The sequence below is a fragment of the Berghia stephanieae genome, chromosome 9, assembly GCF_034508935.2.
Source record: "Berghia stephanieae isolate SIO BIC M18660-M18661 chromosome 9, UCSD_Bste_1.3, whole genome shotgun sequence".
Lineage (NCBI taxonomy): Eukaryota > Metazoa > Mollusca > Gastropoda > Nudibranchia > Aeolidiidae > Berghia > Berghia stephanieae.
Genome location: NC_088368.1, coordinates 21,366,146 through 21,380,700, shown reverse-complemented (window position 1 = coordinate 21,380,700; position 14,555 = coordinate 21,366,146). Strand labels below are relative to the sequence as shown.

Sequence of the window (14,555 nt, the reverse complement as noted above, 5' to 3'; positions counted from 1 at the left end):
TATTATTATTATCACCATAATCATTATCATCACTATTATTACTACTATATTTGTTATATTAACTCAACTGAGATTGGTACTCAATAAAGGGATAATGAGCCCACGAGAAATTTTAAAAAATTGACGTTTTTCCAGTTAAACAAATAGATCTGTTTACTTATCTGGGCCAGTTGGTAACAAAATGCGGTAGATAAATAGAGAGAAAATAGAGAATGTTGATAAGTAAAAATTACTTCATGGATCTTAAAATAACTCTCATAAACAAAGAATGTGATGCACAAAACTTTACAACTTGTATTTATACATGTATACTGGTGAAACCTGTTTTTTTTTGTTTTTGTTTTTTTTTTTTTGAAGGGTTTTACGGCGCTTGCAACACATTTAGGTTATATCAGCGCCAGTAAAAAGGAAGAAAATGGATAGTACAAAGTTCTAGAATTACAATTACAGCACTCAAGAAAAAGTAAGACATAGGGGAACTAGGAACAAATAGGGATCAGATGTAGATTCCAAGAGCATACCACCAATGTACTTAGTCTGAGATCACCTATAAGTCTCATCCGGACACAACCAAAAATCCAACAAAGAGGAATACACTCAAATGCTTACATTATACATTGAAAATAACAAATATAATAATACATAACAGAGAGATGATTTACAATGAAAAAAATATCATCTCCCAAAACAATATCTATGCATTTGACTGTTTCCCTCCCAGCGAGGACTCCGGCCAGGGACAGGACAAAACCAAGTAATCTCATTCCAAGACAAAGACAGAAAGCATGTTGGAAAACAGTTATAAGGCGACAGAAGACACAGTATGTACCCCCCTGCCCACTATGGGAGGTCAGGAACCCCACCCTGATTTACTTATCTGGGCCAGTTCGTAACAAAATGCGGTAGATAAATAGAGAGAAAATAGAGAATGTTGATAAGTAAAGCTTACTTCATGTATCTTAAAATAACTCTCATAAACAAAGAATGTGATGCACAAAACTTTACAACTTGTATTTATACATGTCGTGTATACTGGTGAAACCTGGATGTTAAATCCCAGAAAAAAAAAAGAAATTATAATTTATGCCTTTTGCACGCCTTCCTATAGATGAATGGACAATATACTTTGGACAGCAATAATAAATAAAAAAACCCAAAAAAACCCAAACAAACCCAAAGCCCGAGAATATAATAAAAATAAATGAAACGAATCACTTTCAACATTAAATGAAATAAAGGTTTTAAATTTTGGCCACGTCATAAGTCATAACAAGTTGGGAAAGAATATAGCTGAAGAAATAGACTAGTGGGAAAGAAGGAAGTGGAAGTGGAAGAGACAGGAAATGCTAGTCAGACAACAGGATGAGGAAGATGACGTATAACGGAGCTGCTGTGAACAAAGGATGGAAAGCTATGACAACAACCCTGAAAGGTAAACAGGGAACTGTATCTTTAATGGAAATTTGGATGTGTGACAAGATTTTACCTTCAGGATCACCAATCTTGTTGTATCAAAATAAAAAAAAATTAAAGAAATATGAACATCTCTATAAATTTACTGTGCTAAATGCTCTTCAGAAAGTTTCATTTAAACCCTAGCAGGCCAAATGGAGTCATATTTCCATGTCATTTTGTACCAGTCTCCTGTTAGACACCCTTTTAGTACTAACACTCTTATAACATCCGTAGTTGCCTACAGCCAGATACTCAACCAACCTGAGTCGAGAGGGGTAATGTGTGTAAGGAGCCTTACCCAAGAGATGGAGAGAAAGATAAAGTGAGTAAATGTGATTCATATATAAGGGAACAACACATTGTTCCTTTATATATGAGTCAAATTTACTCACTTTATATTTCTCTCCCATTTTATTGGCTTATTTAGGCACCTCTAGTTTTTGGTCTTACCCAAGAGAGCAAGGTTAGGACCAGGGTTTCCATGATCGGCATCACCCATTTGGCCACTGACCATGCTAACATTTCTTGACTTCTGTGACAAGAAGCTGATATACAGAGAAGTGGTAAGACATGGAATGAGATCAAAAAAAGTTAGCTCAGGATAGAAAAGGATGGAAACTGTTTGTCTGTGGCCTATACCCTGACTCAGGGTGAAAAAGGCAATGATGATGAGGATGATGTGACAAGACAAATTACTGTACCACTGGGCCACCCACCAAGCCATACAGTATCTGTGGTCCGGAGTGAGTGCAATATATGTAATCCTACGTAAACCACTTGCCTTTGAATGTCAAGCTTGACTTGGACCTAATGTCATGTAGATTTAATACTGGAACATTTAAATATTCAGAAAAGTGAGTGGAGCAGGCACTTATGTTGGTAACAACAAGAGATGAAGTGAGTAGAAAAATGCCAGAAGACAATAGAGAATAAAAAATTTTCATGGTGGTGATGGGGTTTGAACCTGTGACCTTATTGGTATGACAACTCTGCCAGGCCAGTGAGAGCGTGACTCTACCATATGAGCTATCCACGAACCCAAAAAAATTTGTATCAAACTCAAGTCATTCATTACCAGAGCCCCCACTCACCGACTACTGGAGACCGCGGGTCCAACACACACAACCATCGCGAAGTTACCTGGCCAGCAGTAAAGCGTAATAGCCAATATTCTCAACACAAACATATAACATAGAAGCAATTGAGACATTGAGTATGCTCTGGTATATGGGGTGAATTTTTAAAAAACATTTATATAGCACTATATCCACTATATTGAGTGTGCTCAAAATGCTACACAAATAGGAAAAGATGTATTTAAACTGAGCATGTGCATAGATAGTTTTATTCAACTGCCATTAACATGTAAAAATTAAGAACATTAGCTTTGATACTACGCCTATAATTTGTCTCATAAAAATTGTAATAAATTGACATGAGGTAAAAGTTACCCCGGGTATACTACGGATATAGTCGGTGTTAGGGTTGAGTGAGTTAAACATTAATACAGATTTGACTTGTGCAAATTTTCTCGACTAGCTGTCCATCTAGCAGTGGTTGAATGGACATAGATAGTAAAAATTAAAGTGATCCTTTAGAACCAGAGTTTATTCTAGTCTCCATTGTTTGAAACAGGCAATAGCGATTGCTTGCTACACTCTGGATAGGACACTAGTCTATTGCAAATTACGTTCCACCAAATCAAACAGACCAAGCTACCCAATCACAGCTGGATGGACAGTGAAGTGAGGCCATGAAAAAAAATCTCAACTTCACACGGGATTGATCTCAGTTCCTTTACGTGTGAAGCGAATGCTCTACCAACTGAGCTATGTATCAGGACTCCGAACATAGTTGGATCTGATGAAAAATACTTTGCAATAGACTTGCCTCCTTTCAAAGGGTAGCATGTAATTGTGACTGTCTGTTTTAAACTAAAGAACTTGGAATAAAGTCCTACGCCATGGGTTTCTACACGATAAGGACTCAACCAGTGATTACAACACAATGTTCTTCCTTCCTTCCTTCCTGACATAATAATGGATTGAGACAACTTGTCACGTATTTTTGTAAAACACAGTATTGTGAATGAATGCCACATTAAAATTGATAATTTCAGGGTTACTAATAATAATAATAATAATAATAAAAACAACAATACACAGCATTTGTATAGCTCATAACCATGATTAGGTCATGCTCTATGAGCTTAATAGTTACAAGTTTGACAATCTAAATAGCACTAACACATACACACACACACACATACACACGACAATGAAAGAGACGAAAACTGCTGAATGAATTCGAGTACCTATCAAGCGAGGATCCTTATTCGTTTAAATAAATCCCTCGGCATCACGATTCTGGCCTCTCATCGATTCTCTGTGATTGGCATTGGTAGCAAAGCAATCGATTTTTTTCTCTCTCTTTTAAACTCTTTTTAACTCTAAAAAAAAAACAAACAAAAAAACAACAACAAAAAAAAAAAACGATTTATTGAATCTAAAAATCATTCAGGTCAACATATAATTTACATACGAATACGTGATAAATAAAATAAATAAAACAACAAAATCTGATTTACTTGTGTATGTTGAGACATCTTTTTTAAAAAGTATTATTATTTTAGAGACATGCTTCACCGAATCCTCTTACTAACCCTGCATGTCATTGTCATTTCATTGTCTGCCGTCTTCCATTTTTGGATCCTGGGCACCTCCCACTTTTTTTTCAGAACTAATCTCTGAGTATATTATAAAGTAACATAAGACAGCTATGCAAAGTAATACATTTTAAAAAGTTAACAGCTTTACTACATCAACATGTACTTACCTACACATTTCATGAGTGTGTCACTTTTACACCTTTAAACAAAATTCATCGACACTTTGACTCACTCCGATATCTTAGCTCACCTTTACTGTTTCTTTTTCTTCTTCGGTTAAAAGACCTTGACCTTCCTAAACATAATCCAAATTTTTAAATAACCCAAGTCAAAGTAGCGTAAAAGAAAAAAAAAGAAAAAAATATTATGCCAGTTTGGCATTTTCGAGATGTTTTCCTCCTCATGCCACTCTTTCATCATTTTAAGTTATTGTTATGTAAATATCCATCAAATAAAAAAAAACAAACTTATTAAGCTCCAAATTAAAAGCAAAGCTCAAGCAACAGATTTTATTTTCATCTATAAAACCATGTGAGACAACCCGTGGTTTTAAAGAGAACATTTTTTTCTGATGCTTATTTTGGCAGTTTTTAACAAAAACTTCACGGCATATTGTCACTTTTTACTCTAGCAGGCCTACCGATTTCATTTCTCACTTTCTCACTTCAACTGTCCCATCCAACTCCTCCAAAATGGCAGTCAGCTGTTCCGGTGCGGTCGTAAAGATCCTGGATTCAGAGGCGGATGTTTCCCGTGCACTATGCGAGCTTGTCATCCAGAAAGCTACATCTGCAATAGAGGAACGGGACGTTTTTACGATAGGAGTATCAGGTACGGTAATTCTAGATTTCTGTTCACCTGCAATTCTATGAGTTGCACTTAGTAGAATTAGAAGTGGCGCCTGACACAATCCAAATTCAAATGAAAATTGGACAATCCAATTATAATATTATATATAAACCAGGCGGGTGCTGATAAATGATCTGCAATTTGAGTAAGGTAATATCTTTATGATTTATAAATTATATCCATTGTTTTGATGAACGTTGATTGTTGATGTCAATTTGGGCGTCTGGTGTATTGATTATATGCATCCTCTAGTTCTAGCCCTAGCTACTACTATCTAGCGTCTATCTAGTCTATCACTAACAAAAGTCTTATACTAAACTACTAAAATTACTAAACTAAGACTAATCCCATCTCTAATACTAATGTAACGGTATCACGAGTGTGGTGAAGTACCGTACAAAGAGGTGGATGGTCTCAGTCGCAGAGTCGACTTGGGTTCCGAACCGTAACCGTTCTGTGGAGGTGCTCAAATAGAGATAGAGTAGGAAATAGTAATGATGATAGCTGATTTCATGTAAAGTAAAAGGCAGCCGAGAGACAATGATTTCATGTGACCGGTTGCGGCTATGTCTCTCAGCTGTGGTAGGAGTAGTAGTGTAAAGAAAATGAAGATCAGCGATTTCATGTGATGAGCACACACAGTCCAGTGGTTTAGATCCCTCGTCAACCCCGGTTCCTCGACCACCCACGTAAAGAAAGGGTTATTGAAGGAGTGAACGTCAGAAGGCAAATTATTCAATGTTTGAGGTTTATTGAATAAAGCAAAAACATCAAAATATGAAAAATGCATGATATAATAATATCGACGCGGACCCCAGGGAAAGCACCTACGTCACAACAATATCATCGATGGGCATGTTTAGGAAAATTGGGAATTCCCGCGAGGGTGTTCGACATGCTAAAATAAAATGGCAATAAATCACAAAATGCAACATATAAAAATAAATGAACTGTTACAGGTGAAAATGTGGTATCATAATAATATTCTTACAAATTGGTGGGTACAACAGCAATTTGGTTATTGTGTAACACATGAATAAACAGTGTGCGAGTTGCTTGTTTGTAAATAAAAATGAAGATATTGGAATTACATCAATATTGTATAGAGAAATAAAATATACATTTTGAAGGCATGGATATCCCCGATCTAAGGAGAGTAAATTTGTCTTTTAAAGTTAACTGGAACAGGAGAAATAATATATCAATAAAAAGATGTATCAACCGACACCGAGTACAAGGAAGACAATAATAATAATACTACTCTGCTTAGTTATCAGAGATACCTGTCGGAATACACACATACGCTCACACACACTAACCCCATGCATCACTGCTTGCCGCGTTAGACACACATATACACACACGCACACACACACACGAATGCTAGCCTATAGTAGTAAGGCGTAGTAGTAATAGTAATAAATAATAAAATGGCATTCTATTACACTAATATAAAATAATCCATACCGTGTAAAGTTTAAATAAAAATCATTTGACTGAGACTGATACAGCCAATCACATCATTTGTGATTTCAATGGACTGTTGAGTTGTACTCAAAGACACAACAAAGACAATCAGGGCTACTAGTACTCTAGATAGTCTAGTAGTAGTAGAAGTACTGACAAAAGTTCAATAAAGAAAAAAAAAAGGTCTTCCTTCATTTTTGAATGTATATTTACTTTTATAGACTTATGATAAAATATGTCCTTCAAAATTCAAAAGATCACCAATGCTCTTCTCTTAACAGCCAGTTACACATTTGACACCCGAGTACAGTTGAGAAAATGTGTGTAAACAGCCTTTTCCAAAGACTCAAATATACACCACCCAAAGCGGGACTCGAACCCCAGACCTTCCGATCCAAAGGCGAGTGTCATACCACAAGGCCACATAGCCGCACATCGGAAAATGATTAAGTGCAGGCTGTCTTGATCATTAGGTGTTATTTTTCCTCCTTCATATAGATAGAATGAAGTTGGCGTCACTCAGGTCTTTGTTATGGTTTTTTGCCATCCTCGTTAATGAGTAATTCTCATGTAACTGTATTATCCAGACTAAAGAAGTTCATGGTTACACAAAGTTTTGTGTGTTGGTCCATTATACTTCCAACACAATGGCTGCCAGTCATGAGCGCTATAGCACCACCCCACTTGAGGAGAGAGGATGCAACACAGAAATGGATATCCAGAGCTGAAGAAGATAGTGGAACTCCTCTGCAAACCATGTACAAAACTGCGCCCCCAACATCAAGACTAAAATCTCGTTCACCTTTCTACCTATCAAAGAAAGAAAACTACAACACGCAAGAAGCCTGTTACAAGGAATGGAAAAGGAATAAACCAACAGGAGGGGAACTAATTGAAAATCCCTGTAAAAGTCTCCCAGGTCTACAGGATCAACCAAGAAAATACTGGGTAGCTGCAAATAGACTACGGTCAAAACATACAAGAACAGCTGCCGACATGCACAAATGGGGGCTCCAAGAATCACCAACATGCCCAAAGTGCAACCAAGCACCACAAGATGCAAACCCCCTCGTACTTGATTGCCCAGAATCAAAACTTGAAGGGGGATTTGAAACCATCAACAAATGTGATGATGACTTCCGAACCTGGATTGATACCTTGAACATAGAAGTGTAGCCGAACGATACTACTACTACTACTTCCAGATGACAATGTTGTGAGCTTCTGAGCCAATCGCATACAATCTATGAATTAAAACTGCTGACTCAGACTGGGTATTAATATTGTATGTCATGTATCCAAAAGGATGACTTATGATATGATACTGACTGTGCGGCTATGTGGTCTAGTGGTATGACACTCGCTTTCGGATCGGTCCTGGGTTCAAGCCATGCGCCCGGTGCATAGTTGAGTCCTTGGAAAAGGCTCTTTACTCACATTCTCTCACCGTACTCGGGTGTAAAATGAGTACCTGGTCGTTAACAGCGTTGTCATTGTCCGAAAAATTGTAATATCGCTTAACAGGCGTTATGTCCCGTCCTACATGTTAAATGTTGCTGTTGACTAGAGACCCCTTGTAAAGCGCTTTGAGCACATTTAGTGGATATTGCGCTATATAAAAGCTCATTTTAATTTTAATAGTCATTATTATTATTTTAAAAAATAAAAAAATAATGTCTTTTGCAACAACATCATAACATCATAAGATATCGTCGCCTAGGCGCTCCACGAAGGAATATAGATAACTCATCAAACAAGATGTCTGATGTCAACAGGAATCACCCATGTTGTCCAAGTGAGCAAATTGGGGGTTGACCTCTTAACCTCTTGCTCATGGAAAAAAACGAAAGTGCCTGAAGCGGGGCTCGAACACGGATCAGCCGGATCACAGTGCAATGTCTTAGCCACTCGGAATAATAATATTATTATTATTATTATTATTATTATTATTATTATTATTATTATTATTAAAGTGCTTTGAGCACATTTAGTGGATATTGCGCTATATAAAAGCTCATTTTAATTTTAATAGTCATTATTATTATTTAAAAAAATAAAAAAATAATGTCTTTTGCAACAACATCATAACATCATAAGATATCGTCGCCTAGGCGCTCCACGAAGGAATATAGATAACTCATCAAACAAGATGTCTGATGTCAACAGGAATCACCCATGTTGTCCAAGTGAGCAAATTGGGGGTTGACCTCTTAACCTCTTGCTCATGGAAAAAAACGAAAGTGCCTGAAGCAGGGCTCGAACACGGGTCAGCCGGATCACAGTGCAATGTCTTAGCCACTCGGAATAATAATATTATTATTATTATTATTATTATTATTATTGTCATTATTATTATTATTATTATTATTATTATTATTATTATTATTATTTATTATTATAAATAGTATTCCTTTGTTATGTATTTTCTGTTTTTATTATCACCAGGTGGCAGTGCTGCTAAATTTCTTTGCAATGGACTGTCACTGTCCAAAACCGATTGGTCCAAATGGCGAATGTTCTTCTGTGATGAAAGGCACGTCCCTTACACAGATCCTGAGTGTACTTACAGTTATTACAAGATTAATTTGATGTCCATAGTCCCTCTCGCAGAAGAGAATGTTTTTCCTCTGTCTCCAGATTTGACTGGTAAGTTGAAGGTCCAATTAAAGATAAACAAATGTAATCATAATTTATTGATGGTATGCAGTTAAACATACCAATACATACTACTGTTTGTAACCTTTAATGTTTATAGTCTGACTGATAAAATTTAGTGAGAACTTATCACTAACAGGCTGTCAAATAGTGATAACAAAGAGCTTAGTGACGTCAACTTCATTATGGAATGAAATTGATGTCACTCAGGTCTTTGTTATTGTTTTTTGACAGTCATTTTAATGATTAGTACCCATTAAATTCTATCCATCCGACTATAATCCTTTAAGGTTACACACAATGTTTTGTGTGTTGGTACGTTATATCCGGCTGGAAGATGTGAGTATTTTAGATTAACACATAAATAGCCTCAATACAGAGCATAATCATAATTTCGCCATGCTTGTCGTATTCCCAAATGCTTTGGCAGGCCATATAATAATAATAATAGTCTTTATTGTCTAAATAATAAGGCAATTCGTGTGAGGTAAACAATGCTCAGTTTGGTTCATGGTGTGGACATCAACACATTTACAAATACATACACAAATATACACGCTAGCACATTGTTTCTACACATGTATACAAAAGAAATGAGCGTACATGCATACATGGTATACATATGGAATCAGATTGCCATATCAAACAGTACAAATAGCCTGTACGGTTCCTTTTTTGTACTAGCACTCTAACTTCAAATATGTCACTACCTATAAGTAAGTATTCATTTGCACCTGATTTGAGTAGGGTATTGTGTGTTTTACAGGTCTTTTCATGGCCAACTTTGCTCGCTTTGGTTTACAGAAAATGAAACACTTTTTTTTCATTGAATTTCTCATGTTATTTATTCATAAGTCTAATTATATTTTGTTTTCGACTTTTTTTTTCCTTTTATGATTTAGAAATGTACATTCAAATAATATAATTTTAGGCTTTAAAATATTGGTCATGGAATATTCCAAGTGATATTTGTTGCTAACAGTAACAGTTTTTTATTTGTATTGAATACCTACAGAGTACTGTGGAAATCCCTAATGTTTCCTTGTTGTGATGGATCATAAATACAATTTTTTAAAACTTTTTTTAATTAATTAATTTTTTAATTTATAAGTAGGTACTAATATTTCGATATCTGGCATGAAAGGTTAATCTAATTTTTGAAATAAAAAATAATGATATATAAAAAACATTTTTTACTGTGGGTCATGAAGAAATGATCCGACTGTTCTATGGACTGAGCATGACAAATGCATTATTTTTAAGATTTCCAATTACTCATCTTCTATTTTCTATTTTTCTATTTGTTTCGCAGTTGAGGAGGCTGCCGTTGACTATGAAAAGAAGCTGGAAAAGGTCTTCCAAGCTGGGGGCTTGCCTAAGTTTGACCTGCTCGTCTTAGGCATGGGACCAGATGGCCACACTTGCTCTCTCTTTCCTGGACATCCTTTGCTGAAAGTAATTCATTTTTTAATCTTATACCTTTTCTCCTAGGTGGGGTTCCTGACCTTCCATGTGGGCAGGGAGGTACTTGCTGTGTCTACTATACCCCTATATCTTATTTCCAATTGCTTTCTGTCTTTGTCTTGGTATGAGATTACTTGTCCTGAACCTGGCTGGGAGGAAACCGTCGAATGTATAGTCATAGTTTTGGGAGATGATTATTTTTTCTTGTAAATCATCTCTCTGTTATATACTGTTTTTTTAAAATATCTTTAACATTGTGATTTGTAACAATTTGAGTGTATTCTTAATGGGATCTTGTGCTGGTGTCTGGGTGGGACTTTTAGGTGATCTCAAACTAAGTGAACTATATACACCGATAGCGTGCTCTTGGAATCTACATCTGTTCCATTTTTGATTCCATTCCCTTCTGTCTTACATTGTCTTGGGTACTTTAATTGTAATTCTATAACTTTTTACTATCCTATTTTCTTCCTTTTTACTGGCGCTGATGATTTGTTCAATATGTTGCAAGCGCAGTAAAACCCTAAAAACAACAAACAAAACAATACTTTTTCTGGTTGTAAAAGGAGCGTCCATGGGCGTGAACTTGTAAACACTTGGATTCAGCCAGCCTTTGAGTCACTATTCTTTTCTTTCTTTTTTTTTTTTAATATATCTCTGAATGAATTGTTGGTCTATGTTTGATTGATTGGACAATACTAATGAAAGAGTGAAATTGGAAAGGCTTCTTATGGGAACAAAACAGACAATGGACGTTTCGGGTACTAACCCTTCGTCAGCACAACAGTACACAAATAAACGTGGAAAACAAATAAAATATAATGAAAAATAACTTGTATACTGCAACCACCATTGAGTACAGATGATACAAGTTATTTTTCATTATATTTTATTTGTTTTCCACATTTATCTGTGTACTGTTGTGCTGACGAAGGGTTTGTGTCCGAAACGTCCATTGTCTGTTTTGTTCCCATTCGAAGCCTTTCCATTTTCACTCTTTCGTTAGTATTTTACGATCACCGGCTTCAGGCAGCCCTTACCATTTTCTATTGGTTGGACAGTAGTTTTCAAGAGACCAGTTCCTATCCATAGAATTGCAAGTGTTTGTTACTGTTTATTTCACTCATGAATGCCTGAAGACTAGCAAATGTCTGCACATTGGTGTTTTCAACTTTATTTTCTTTCTCGTTTCAAAAGAAAAGAATTCAGCACAAGCCTTGTTTTTAAAGCTTGACTGATGTCAGCCATGGTTTTACATGACTGTGTCAAGTTAAGGAACAGGCATTTGTGTAAGATAAAGATCTGAAAAAGTTTGTATAAAAAACAGTGCCAGACAAAGCAAAGAGAAAAGAAAACAACCCAAAATATCAGCCTGCCTCGATTTCACATGATTATAGACCTGCCATTTATACCTTTTTTTTTTTTCAAAAAATTGGGCAAAATTTTATTTTATTTATCTATTTTTTGCTCCAGATTCGGGTTTTTAAAGTTCATTTTTTAGATTTTAAAAAAAGTAGTGAAAACGTGGATGTTTTATGGATGTATGTTCAAACTGTACCAGAGTACACACATTAAGTATTTTAAAATGACAATTCATATAGGTTAAGGTGAAAATGAATGTCGTATGTAGACAGATATTATTTCTTCAAATTCGGATTTCTTCCCCAGAAGTTATACAGACTTTTTGATATAGTTGCTCCTCGCAGGTCTGTGGCCAGCACCAGCTCAACATCTGGCATTTCTCTGTTGAATTCTATGTCAAGTTTGTCAACGTAGATTATTGTGTAATATAGAGTCTTTTTTTTTTTCCCCCATTGAAAGGTGCAGTAGACGGGTGGTCTCAATTTGTAAAATAAATGGGATGAAATGTGGGATAGGTCTGTTGCTGTAGATAATTACTAACTATACAGAGTTATAAACTAGAATTACTTTAAACGACAACATTACAGCTTTTAGATAAATTTGGATCACATGACTTTCACGTTACACTTTACTGATACCAGTAATTGTTACTTCACGTTTAGGAGACGGTAAGACGAGCAGCTCCAATCAGTGATTCCCCAAAGCCTCCACCAAAACGTGTGACCTTGACCCTGCCTGTAATCAACAACGCTTCCTGTGCTGTCTTTGCCTCTTGTGGTGCTGGAAAAGCAGATATTGTACAGGTCAGTGATATTGAAGTTGTTCACTTTAAAAGAATGTTTTAGGTTGGCTTGATGTCTGTGTCCCAAATGCACATGTCAGTCAGTGTTTGTGTCAGTGCAGGACAAAATCTGTCGGAAGGTGAAAATTTTGGATTTGCATTTTTTTTTTTCATTTTCTGAAAAAATGTGCTCCCCAGAGCATTAATTTGGAGTAAATCAGGTGATTTTTCTTGAAATTATGGTCAGGTGTATGGGAAAGGTATCCAGCAACTTTTCTCAAATTTCACAAGTTTTCAACTTGTAACAAATATTTAGAAGTGAAATTAAGCTTTTATATTTTCTGAAGATGTACAGAAAAGGGTTGATTTAATGATTTATGACAAGAATTCATTTTTGATAAAAATTGACCTAACTAAACTTGGCAATATCTCAGTTCAAACCTTTTCACCATTCGACTGATTATGTCATTCACTGTAGCATTTAGTAATTCTATTTGCTATTTGAATTTGTCATACCTTACATCATCATATTGCTAGATTACCTGTACTCGTGGTAGGTGCACTTTCAGCTGATGTCAATAGACCTCAGAGGCATTCTTTGATGAGAATGTTAATAGTTAAGTTTAAATAATGCCTCTTGATAGTTCCGTTTTTTTACAACAACTTTTCTGAAGTCTTGACTCCTGCTAGCCTTTCACTTCTTTCCAACAATTTTCAATTGTTTCAAATGATTAAAAAAATTGTTTAATCTTTGTAAAAAGCATTATTTCAGATTTAAATTATTTTTTTTTATTTTATGCATTTTTATTTATTTTTAAAATATTATTTACTTTATTTATTGACAGCGAGTGTTAGAAGATGAATCAGATGAGCCACTGCCTGCGGCAAGAGTGAATCCAACAAATGGAGAGGTGGTTTGGATCTTGGATAAGGGAGCAGCTAGCAAACTGAAGAGCAATTGCAATGGGCAGAAATTGTAACATCTTTTTTTTTTTCATCTGTATTCAATTGAAGAATTTATTTCATCAGTGGCTCCTCGATTTATCGAGAATTGGACATTTCTAGTTTCATTGTAATGAAGGAATGATAAAGGTAATAAAGGATATAAACTCGTGTTGAAGACGATTATTCAAATTTGATTTTGTGTTTTCAACCACTTGTACTTCTGATTTCATTTCCATAATTAGTCTCTGATTCTACGGGGGAAAAAAAGGCTGAAAAGCGTAGGTTTGAGTTACAGATATCTGACTGAAGATGTACAAATGAGATCTTTTTTATTGAATTGTAAATTGTATGTATCCCATAGTGAAGTCTTTTTGTTGTTGTTTTTTTTTTTTATTTATTTATTTTTTTTTTGAGGTTTTAGTTGTGATAACAAACGATTGTGATTTGTGTTTTGAAAGTAAATTGGTATGAAAGGAAAGCTGCATTTTGTTCTTTGGAAAATATGTTGAGTCATTTTTTTTTCATTTTTGGTGCTTATTTGAATGAGAAGTTGTTTACATTACAAATTGCATTTAAGGTTATATAAACTACCACTACATCAAACACATTTATGATAACAATTTAATCTATTTCATTATAACTATTGGGGTATATGATGGTGCTTTTGGATGTAATCAGAACACCGTTCAGAGACGAATAAATGTTATTTCAGAGTGACATTTTGATTTTATATTTAGTACTGGATTCTTGACCTTATATAACTTTCTGGGTGGGGTTCCTGACCTCCCATAGTGGGCAGGGGGGTACATACCGTGTCTTCTATCCCCTATATCTGTTATATCCAACATGCTTTCTGTCTTTGTCTTGGAATGAGATTACTTGGTTTTGTCCTGGTCCTGGCCAGATGCC

General features: G+C 35.4%; 2 protein-coding genes across 3 annotated transcripts in view; one reads left to right on the top strand and one right to left on the bottom strand.

Annotated features, from left to right (window-relative positions):
* LOC144979847 (contactin-3-like) overlaps positions 1–4,409 on the bottom strand; it is a 113,069-nt gene extending 108,660 nt beyond the window's left edge. For both annotated transcript variants that reach the window (XR_013646783.1, XM_078927053.1), the window contains exon 1: positions 4,291–4,409. The gene's annotated coding sequence lies outside the window, so the exon portion shown is untranslated. The remainder of the gene's footprint in view (positions 1–4,290) is intronic.
* Positions 4,410–4,754: 345 nt separating this feature from the next.
* Positions 4,755–14,363, top strand: LOC144979846 (6-phosphogluconolactonase-like). Its single transcript, XM_078927052.1, has 5 exons — positions 4,755–4,954; positions 8,885–9,085; positions 10,407–10,549; positions 12,583–12,723; positions 13,547–14,363. The coding sequence occupies exons 1-5, from the start codon at positions 4,816–4,818 to the stop codon at positions 13,679–13,681; spliced, it is 759 nt and encodes a 252-aa protein (XP_078783178.1). The 5' UTR covers positions 4,755–4,815; the 3' UTR covers positions 13,682–14,363.
* The last annotated feature ends 192 nt before the right edge of the window (positions 14,364–14,555 follow it).